The 11,077-nt window shown below is 37.5% G+C and overlaps 1 protein-coding gene across 1 annotated transcript; it reads left to right on the forward strand.

Annotated features, from left to right (window-relative positions):
* The first annotated feature begins 3,838 nt into the window (after positions 1-3,838).
* Positions 3,839-11,022, forward strand: LOC138614218 (complement factor H-like). The gene is made up of 13 exons (XM_069687518.1): positions 3,839-3,949; positions 4,053-4,235; positions 4,508-4,613; positions 5,305-5,381; positions 5,730-5,912; positions 6,945-7,127; positions 7,245-7,439; positions 7,539-7,712; positions 8,405-8,566; positions 8,741-8,923; positions 9,400-9,573; positions 9,666-9,854; positions 10,727-11,022. Exons 1-13 carry the CDS (start codon positions 3,880-3,882, stop codon positions 10,915-10,917), a joined length of 2,070 nt encoding a protein of 689 aa, XP_069543619.1. The 5' UTR covers positions 3,839-3,879; the 3' UTR covers positions 10,918-11,022.
* The last annotated feature ends 55 nt before the right edge of the window (positions 11,023-11,077 follow it).

Raw genomic sequence — 11,077 nt, forward strand, 5'->3', positions numbered from 1 at the left:
GGAGTGAAACCTCTTTTGCTGTACATGCTGTATAGATTTGAGTGCATGTTGTCAGAAAAAAGCCCAAATTCTCTCAAATTTTAGTGCTCCATCTTTCCACCAACGTAAATTTATGGAACTTAAATGAGTGTGATGCAGAGGGCTGAAACAGAGAATAGGAAATGCTCCCCCTCAAAATACCTACACAGTGTAAAGGTCAGAAAGCAGGAATCGCTTTCCCTTTATGTCATTTTGCATATTTTTTCTCCTTCATGTGCAACAAAAAACCAACCAGAGCAGGAAACGTCAGGTCAATGATAAGGTTACTGCAAGTAATAAAACCAGCTGGTGTCCATTTTTGTTCCTCTCCGACCATGCAGTAATAATAGAAAATCTGTACTTTAAAATATTCCATTGGATTCCTGTGTTTTATTTATTTATTTAGTTTATTTGGTTGTGTTTTTTTTACACATTTCCTCTTCAGTTTGCTGTTCTGGCATCCTTGTGGATCGCTTCTGCCCTCTAGTGGAGAAGTAAAGAAGGGGCGCAAACAAAAGCACTGTTCTCTAAAAAAATAAATAAATAAATATTGTTTTAGAGTCAGTATTTGAAAATTGTTTGGATTACTTCTGTGATTAAACAGTGATATTGTGGATCCTAATTCATTTTCCTTTTCTTCACACGTTTAAAATACGTTTTTGGTTTGTGAACAGTCCTGCAGTTTTTAAATGTATTTTTGGTTTGTAGATGTGGGACACATGGCACTTTAATAATCCATATATACTGCAGGTGGATATTTTTAGCCAGTGCACCGTCTCTGCAGGCCCACAGTAAGAGCCACCATTCATACAGTGAAGCCCAGTGAGTCCGTGTGGGAGGTCCAGAGGGAATTTAAGACTGACCCACAAAACACAATGATCTCATTATTCATACTTATGGTTTAGGTTTATCCAACATCAAGATCCTCAAGATTATGCCTTATGCAACCACGAGGTGGTTTGTTTTAACCACCTCGTTTACAAACGACGGAGAAGCTCTCAGGGGTGACTGAGCGTGACATCGCCAAGCGAAGCCATCTCACGTTTTGCTGTAGTAGACGGGCGTGTCTATAATAATGCACTGAAGACTTACTGTTGAAAACAAATAAAATATGAATCACACTGCTTGTCTTGTTCCACCAACTGTACAAAAAAAATGTGCATGTACTTTATTGTAAATATATATATATATATATATATATAACTGATTAAGGCACCCTGTAGATGACAAATGCTTAATTGACTATTATAATTCTCTAATTGAAAAATTTGAAAGATATTTTTTGTTGTTGCTGTTTTTGGAGGTTTTTCTTTTGTTTTGTTTTTCCCCACACTATTTTTTCATTGACAAAATGAAGTTTACTTAATATATAATATGCAGTAAAGACTAAATAAAGTAGATTATTGATTGCGCTGTGGATACTATTCACCCAAGCTGCAATCCACACAGAAAAAGAAGCTCACAACTGTAAAACAAAATGGAATAATAGCTTCACACCTTTGAAGAAAAAAATTGTAAGTATTAAATATGTAGTAAATGAGTGTTAAAAACAGGCAGTGACACATCAAAGTCACAGTTTATACAACGTGCAACCCATCTTGTATCATTTCCTTGTGTGTTGATCTTGTCAGTGAATGACAGTCGTATTGACAAATGTGCTGAATCCTGAGTGAATTTAGAAAGCTGTACAGATTTGGTTGTCATATGCTTTCTGTCTTCGTGTGTTCAGTAAGTAATTCCTATAACTACATCCAAATGAACACCGAACAGATGCACCGTCTCGAGTCGAAGACCCAAACAAATCTTTGTTGACGCAATTTGAATATTCAGCGCCATCTGTTTTAACCTCTACTGTGTAGATCTGCGTGCTCGTCTCTCCTCCCCGCTGATTGACTTCCCAAAAGAAATGCAAGGAACACTTGCTCATCTAAACAGAAATGATTCATGTATCCGTATTGTTGCTGATACTTATTGACATATAGAATGAACTATTTTGTGTGAAAAGCAGTGAAATAACTCTGCTTTGGACCTCCAGTTTATAATCAAATCGTATTTCTAGCAGCGTCTGTGTGCAGCAACACTTTTCTAGTTCCTCAGGAGGTCGCTGCAGAGCAACTCCTGAAACAGCTGTGCCTTCATTGGAGTGCATCTGTATAGATTAGATTAGATGGTCTCTATTATCCACAAAGGAAACTTCATTTTAGTCAGTTTAATGCCATACCAACAGACAGAACTATAAATAATAAACCACAAAGATTCCTTATTTTTACCATCCATAAATGGACAAAAAGGGGGGACACAAGTATTTACTAAGTAGATTTATTTGAAATGGGTTGAACTGCACAAGCTAGCACTTTATGTAGAGATCTTTGAATCATATTTAAGCTCGGTAACAACCTGTTGTCTGTCTCATAACAGTTAATGACCTCAGCAATACATCTCCTTTTAGAGCACAGGAAGTCTAGTCTGCCACATAAATGACAGACATGTTCAGAGAAAGGTTTAATGTTACCCATGTGTACTATTTAAGAAAAATATGTTTGTAAAGTTTAAACTATAAGTTAATCTCCCCGATGTTTAATTTGAATTGACAGTAGAGCCGACACATAAGGTACATTTAAATGAAACTGTGACTTTTAAGCTTTAGTTTGCGTGATCCATGGTGGAATATATTATGCCTGAAGCTTTTTTCAAGCTAACGGGCAAAAAAAAAGAAAAAGAAGAAGCCGAATCAGTCGAACATTAGTCCACATCTCTCTGATGGAGGGGGGAGGTCGGCCGCAAAGCACGCAGCTCTCACTGTCCTCAAACATTCAACAGAAGTAGTTCCACTCTGGAGCATCAAATTGCCCTGATCGATGCTATACAGGAAAGGCAACACAGATAACTGTGTGGTTTTCTCATAAGTCTTCAATCAAGGTTTCTGCTGGAAAAAAAAAAAAAAATTGCAAAACACTGATAATAATACACGAAGGGTGTAAACACATTTTTGTCCTCGATTTTTGTTTACCTTCCGGCCAACACGTCCCACCTGCTGATTCATGATCGGAACAGTTTTCTGGTCACAAATCAGTGCAAGAGTTCTCAAAAGAAGTATCATGAGTAACGTAAAGATGTTGTGAAATGAGGGGAAAATCCTGCGTTCCTCAACCTTTAGATTTAGTTTGAACTGGTCAGACTCTTCAGTTGTTTGTTTATCAGTCTTTTTTGGCAGCTATTTCCAACCTTACAGGGCCATCCATTGTCTGCATGTGCTGAAATGTAGTCCAAACTATTATATTTACGCACGCCAAGAGAATCTCAGGATAGTTTCCAATTTTTAAAACTGATAATCCACATCTTTTGGAGCTATTTTTAAAGTTTTTTTGTTGACTCGAGATGAGAAGACTCTGATAGGACATGATGAAATGCAACATATTTTGTTTGTGCAATTGATTCCTGCAAATGATTACCGGGAAAATAAAACAAACAAAACATTTTTAGGCATTTTAGGTTTGTTACTGAATGATTAACACAGTAACCTCACAGGGGCATGAAATTTCTGCATTGCACTAAAAATACCTTAAAAAACAAAAAAAGACTACCATGTGTTTATTATGTTATTTTGCTGAATCGTTTCCCATCATTTATTGAGCTTAGTTTGCATTATGAATCCCAGTTATATGTGGTCCAGTATTAGTAATGCTCTGAATGGCTCAGATTATGTTTGGAGGCTGGGACAGACTTGCGTAAATCATTGTGCAATCTCTTTTTTTTTTTTTTTTCTGTTCCCCTGTGAAATCCACAGCTCCTTCTGTGCATAATAGCTCTTCAGTCTCCAGGTTCTCGTTCTGTTTTGTGGTTCACTGTAATGAAGATAAAATGCACGTAATAATCAGAAGCTCTGTCCTGTTTTTGTGGATGCACACGCTCACCTTCGTGAAAAGCAATGGTAAGACTTCGTCATTTGTGGGGTCCATTCCATTTTTTTGCTTCATGTTTTGTTGTTTAAATAAATAATATTAATAATAATTTCTTGTTTGTTGCTCTCACAGACTGCACACTTGAGATGTTCTTAAACAGCAACATGTATGATTCTAACTTTGACACCACGAGTATGCAGGACAGCTACACCGGTGGAAATCAAGTGAGAGTGGGCTGCAATGTTGGCTTCAGTGGCTTTTTCAAGCTGACGTGCACCGACGGAGGATGGATTTCTACAGGCAACAAGTGTGAACGTAAGTTACTTTCTCTTCCTGTTGTAAATATGTATTTTGAATGGAAAACGGCAGCATACATAACAGCACTATGTCATGCAGTGTCAGAGCATGTTTTGGTAAATGGACACTGCAGTAGTTTGTATGATTTCCAAAGTAAGGCAAACTTTGGATGATTATTTGTAGCAAATGATACATCTGTAGATGTACTATTATTAAAGAGAAGATCAAATTTCCTTTTGTTATCGACTGCTATGTATTTAATCACCTTCTCTCTGTTCATATGTTTTAAGCGAGATCTTGTGGTCATCCGGGCGATGCTCTGTATGCAGATTTTGAACTCGAGGTTGGAAGAGATTTTGTCTTTGGGTCGAAAGTTGCATACACCTGCCACAGAGGGTATGAAAATAGTGTTGATCACAGTGCTTTTCTGTTTTTATTCTTGAATGTCATATCTCACTTGGTGCCATCAAAAGGTTAAAGAGACTGCTCTTGTAGTGCACGAACGGAGCTCGGCGTGGTAATGAGCATGGAGCAGGATCATTGCTTGATCAACATGGGCACCACTGGTTGTGACCATTGGTACATGCGGATTTACAAATTTCACTATGGAGCTGAAACTTGAGTAGAGAGCACATCAAACTTTTGGGAAGTCGCATGGATTCCCGGTGCAACAACCCCGTGAATGTCGAAGAAACACCCACCTGGCCGCTCCTCTTCGGACTTGGACTCGGCTCATTGCTTCATTGCCAAAGACTTTCTGAAGCATTTGAAGGATCTCGGCTGCCAGTTTCTGGAGTTAGGCACAAAATTTGATGTCAACGGTAAAATTGATGGTGCGCACATACCAGTGGTCACAAAAATGTGTGTAACTCAGGTGTTGATGTTGATCAAGAGATGTAACTTGGAATGCTTAGTGACCAAAGTTATAGCCTCCTCCTGCTCCGTGCTTCATCACTGTGCTGCGATCAGTTCGTGCACAACAGGAAGTTTTTAATGTCACCTCCGAGTGCTTTGAGTGTATTCCATGTAAATTTGAGGGGTTTTTTTGGAAGTAATTTCCATTGTTAATTTTCTGCCTTAAACTCAGTTATCAAATGGTCACTCGGACAAACTACCGGCGTTGCACGGCAGGAGGCTGGGTTGGTATCATTCCAGTCTGTGAAGGTAAAACCTGATCCTTTGGAAATATATATTTTTTTATTTTTATTATTTGCATATCTGCTTTTAACCCTCGTGTTATCCTTGGGTCAAAAAGTGTGCAACTGTGTTCAACCAAGTTCTATTTTATTTTTATTTTTATATTTTTTGGGGGATCATTGGTCATCATTCTTTAAATAAACCTTCACAGCCTCCTTGTCACCAATGATCCCAAAAAATATGAAAATAAAATAGACCATGGTTGAACACAGCTGCGGGTCATTTTGACCCAAGGACAACACGAGGGTTAACTCAATATTTGAGTTTTTTTTTGTCATCCAGTTGATTTGACTTTTATCATGTTTTTCCTTCCAGCCCAGAAGTGTGCATTCATTCACGTGGACAGTAATGTCCAGGTGATGGGGGATCCCGAAGAAGCAACCTATGGCAACGTAGTTCGATTTAGCTGCAAGTCCAAAAGTCTAATGCTGAGTGGGTTAACAGAGATTTATTGCAACGAATACGGAGAGTGGAGTGGCCAAGCTCCAAAATGCCAAGGTAGAGGAGGCTGTCAACAATGAAAACGGAAAACACATTTAGAAAAGACTTCACTCAGCAGCCATTAACTAGGACAACTAATCACCCAATGACCACCTTGTACCACCTAACAACCAGCAGAAATGAATTAGAGTTCAGTTAGGGTTCACAGCAGACAATCAGGACTGTGTTCAAGGTCATGTTAAATATCCCCTTTCAAAAAGGTGACTCAAAACCCAAAATGTACAGTGTGCCCCAAATATTAAGTTGTTGTTCATCTTAATAACATTTGGGATAAAACTCTGGTTCATCCCAGCTCAAAATATATCTGTTATAGAACTCAAAATTTGAAATTGAAACTGTTTGAAGAAATATTTTGGCTTTCTTGATACCACTCTTGTGTTTATTTAGTCGGTATGACACAGTGCACAAAGACTGTGAAAAATTCTCTTGATATTTTTCTGTCTATAAAAAAACAAAACTTTTCCCCTGGACAAAACATGAAACTGGCTCTAATACACCCAACATACCCTGTCCTGATTTTAACATCAGGTTCGTAAATGAAGTTACAAAAATTCAAAAATAATTTTAAAAACTACAAAATCAAAGATCAGTAACTGATTAACTCCATTTCCTAAAATTGTACTGAAATGTTCCTTCTGTTTGCTTCAGAACTGAACTGTAAAAATTCCACTGGTGTCAAGTTTCATAAATGGCAGAACAAAAGTAGAATTATTCTACTTTATTTATTAATTGGTCAATAAGAACAGCAATTTCTTATCAGGAATCTAGTTCTTATAAAGTGCAGAGGAAAAACAAAAATTTAACACAAGGAAGTATTTTTATCCAACTGTGTTCTGCCATTCATTATTATTATATTACATCATTGTTATAAATTATACTTCTTATAAAAGTTTTGAAACAGGTCCATAGTTTTAGTCTATAATTAGACTTACTGTTCATTTGCCTTTTTTTTAATTTTTTTTTTAATTTTTTTTTTTTACAATGTTATTAATTAGTTATTATATTAATGTTAACGTTTATTTTTGACAGAGATCAAATGTACAGCACCTGTGATTGACAACGGTTCGGTGCGCGGAGGTACACAAGAGTACAAAGAGAACTCAGTCCTGGATTTTGGTTGTGAAAGACAATATGAGCCCGTTGACAGAAGAAATTCCAAATGCATTAAAGTAGGGTCAAAAGCAGAGTGGAGTCCCACACCGTTGTGTAAATGTAAGTATAACCTAAGAAATCTGTTTTTATATATATTTATTTAGTTTTATTCATTTATTTTTATTTGTTAGTTACTGTACAACAAAACTAACAAATAATATGTTTAATTTCTCGCAGTGAAAAAATGTAAACTGCCAACACCCCGACCCGAAGGAACACAATATAATCCTCCCTATCAAACTGAGTTTTTAGCTGGTGACACCGTCACGGTAACATGTGGAGAAAGGTACGGGATTTTAAACTCAAAATCCCGCTCAGCAGTGATTGCTTGCAATGAGAACATGGAGTGGGACAACGAACCAGAATGCATCGGTATGAAACAGAAACAGATAATTCTTCTTTGCTGTGTGGTGGTTCATCAACCCTCCAGTGAAGATTACCAATCTTGTTTTTCTCTTTCTCTTTTTCTAGAGGTTAAATGCAAACGACCAGAAGACCCTCTTGTAAATCGGTGGTCATTTTGGGCCCAAACAAACTTGGATTACACTGTCCGTTATTCCTGTATAGCAGGTTACCAAAAACCAAGTGTTGCCACTGTGGCCACATGCACCAGAGATGGATGGATACCAGCCCCTCTTTGTCAAGGTATCGTTACATTAACCTTGTATTTATTATATTTCTTTCTGGTTTCATGTCTTTGTTTTCACTTTATATTTGTGAGAGTGGGGAAAAAGACAGATTGGATTGGTCATTTCCACCCAAGGGGACTAAGAGCTGCTCCTTCTGAGACCAAACCAGAATTTAAAAGTCCCCTTTCAACTATTTTGGGTGGAACACATTTCACAAAATTGACAGAATTGCCAAATTCAACATATGTTTCATTTGCTTTGCACTTTTTTTTTTAACTTGATTGCCTTAAGAAAATTCTGGTGAAGAACATGAGGAACAAAAAGATTCTTCAGCGTCAAATCTCAACCAAAAGAACAGTTTTCCTAATTAGTGCAAACCAAAAGATACAGCTTTGTTATTTTTCTGAATAAAAATTGCCACATTAAGGAGACAAAGGGCTTCAATTGACAGTAAAGAACATCAGAGATGTTCACTTGTGTGTGTCTCATAAAGGGGCCTGTGATTTTATTCAAAGCTCTGCCTTTAAGCTTATTTATTTTTGCATTCTATTTTTCTTTATTCATGTTCCAAGTATTTTTTATTTTTTTAATTCCTGGGAGATTTTATTCAACAAATGAAATCCTATGTAGATCAGGGGGATGCAGGAAAATAGAAACAAATTAGATCTTCATCTAACTTCAGTTTTTGTTTTTTTGTATTTTTTACAGAGAAAGAGTGCAGAAAGATTCCCATTGAACATGCATCCATTTCCAACAACAAGGCACATTTCAGCCATGGTGAAGAAGTCCAATACACGTGCACAAACAGTGGCACGCAATTTACTGTCACCTGTGATCGAGGTCAATGGCGTGGGATTATGACATGTCCAGGTAAAATTATACAACCAAAACAAATACAGTTTTAAGACTTATGTTGTTTTTTTAATAGAAAAATTCAAGACAGTTTTGACAAATTTGCATTGCATTGTTAGTCATCAGATTAAGGATGTGCATTAAACAAATTCTGCAGCTGTGCTACCAGCGTGGCTAAAATGCATTGTTACTAACTTCCTTTTATTTTTGTAGATAACGGGTGTCCAATACCGCCATATAATAATGGATTTGTAGTTGTCCATGAAAACAAACTGTACTACAGCTGTGAGGTCGGTTATAAGCTTTCCACCAAAGGCTGGTGGGGTGAAGCCAAATGTGATGGCAGAGAGTGGTCTGGACTCCAGCCATGTATTGGTAATTCATCTTTATTGCCTTACATGTCTGATTATTAGTAACAAGAATCGAACAGCTCACAGTAGTATGTTGAATGTAAGACTGTCAATGTCAAGCTGGGATGTACAAGACCGTAAGTTAGAAGTTCAAATTAAGTTTTGGAATTACAAACCAACACGTGAAAAAAAAAACCTCTCTTTAGAAACACTTGCTGCCTATTGTTTTTGCATTGACTGCATCCAAGCAGGCTCCAAAGACTCCCCATATGGTCACTACCGCCTCCAAACCGCTCCGAACTAACAAAATGCCGCCGGCCAAATTCTGAACCCGAGGCTTTATAATGATCGTTCACGAACCAACGGGTGACGTCACTGTTGGTTGCCGCTTGGTCCTTACCTTAAAGTGTTCCCCATTAAATACCCATTATTTTTATAATACACATATCAAATATATAGAATGTATAACATACAAACCTAATTGTTTTTATTCCACTCTAGATACAAGACTGTGTGGACAACCTCCTGTGATTCCTAACGGGAAATTTGAAGAACCGTATGGACAGAGTTTAAAGATTAGTTGCAACACAGGATATTTGCCTCGGTTTAACCAAGTAATTTGTGAAAATGGGGCATGGCCATCAGATCAGTCATTCCTCAAAAGCCTCTGCATGTGTAAGTCACCTTCATTATCACTTCATCAGATATGTTCACAAAAAAGATCGCAGGGTATAAATAAAACCTGTACGTGTTGTCACCTCTCACAGCTGATGGTGAACGCTGCCTCCCGCCGCCGAAAGTCGAGAACGCTGTCGTCCCGGCGCCGTATCAGAAGAAATACTCTTCTGGCTCTGAAGTAACGTACAAGTGCCGTGATAAGTACACAACTGCGCCGGGAGAAGACAAAATTAAATGCACAAACGGGGGATGGGAGGAGAAGAACATCACGTGTACGCGTACGTACACACAAAAGCATTTCACAAAGATGAAAGCTTTGAGATGATGCCAGTTTTAAAGCTGGGTTAGATTATTTTTTTTTTTTTCAGTTTTCTGAATGTGTTTCTGAATACCCTGAGAAACGCAAAAATCTTTAACCCCATTGTGTTGTTATTACTTTACAGACGAGGTAATCGAACAGACCAAGACGTGAGGCAAATAAGGCTTTCATTTCATGTTGTAGGCCAGTGTTTCCTAACTGATCCAGCCTCTCGACCCCCATTTTGTTTCTTATGAAGTTGTCAGTCTTTGAGCCGTTCAAATTTATATCACCAAAAAAAAAGTACAGTATCGCACAATGTCTTTTTGCACTGTTAAAAACAGAAACTAAAATAAGTACAACAAAATAGAACAAATAGAGCTAAAAATCCAAGAATTTGTTTTTTTAACTGACTTCTCTTGAATTTCATGCACTTGTCCTTTTTTCAAACAAATTTAAACCCGTGATGTTCATTACTTTTTAAGAATCTAAACTGAGCTATATGAAATAAAAAGACAGATGTTTGAAATTAGAGCTATCTGCCGATGTGTCAGTTTTGGTCGCTACTGTCATGGCAGAAAATGGCTACTGCACACGCGATGAGCCATCACGAGAAACCAGAGAAACATATGTCCTTCAAAATATAAGCACAGAACCAGAATCTCTGTTGACCTCAAAATAAGTTAAGATTGCCTTCATTTCCTAACCACACTTAAAAATTTCCAATGTTGAAGTTCTGCAAAATAACATGGCAATTACATACGTAAACATTTTTTTTTTAAACTAGATAGACCACATGACTTATTGTCTTGGAAACAGGGTTTGACCGCTTTGTCTACCTTGTATTTTCAGTGTACTGTGACAAGATCAAAGACGAGAAGCAGACGATGACGTTAAGATCGAATAGAGATGAATATTTGAACGGAGAGATTATTGGCTATCAGTGTGTCGTGCCTGAAGAGACAGCTGAAGGCACTGCGACATGTGTCGACGGCCAGTGGAACAAAACAGTAGAATGTAAAGGTAAGGAGAAGTCTGAGTGAAAAACTATGTATTTTATTTCTGACAGTAAATTTTATCGAGTTGGCCGCAAAAAGGCTCAAATTAAATCGCACCACTGTCAGTTTGCAAGTGTCTCCATCTAAAATCCAACAACAGAAGGGGGAAAAAAAGAACACAAAAATACAAAAATTAAAAGCTTTG

The sequence above is a fragment of the Brachyistius frenatus genome, unplaced genomic scaffold (genome assembly GCF_029030835.1).
Source record: "Brachyistius frenatus isolate BFR_SWC_R1_liver_20210118 unplaced genomic scaffold, ASM2903083v1 Contig_470, whole genome shotgun sequence".
Taxonomy (NCBI): Eukaryota; Metazoa; Chordata; class Actinopteri; family Embiotocidae; genus Brachyistius; species Brachyistius frenatus.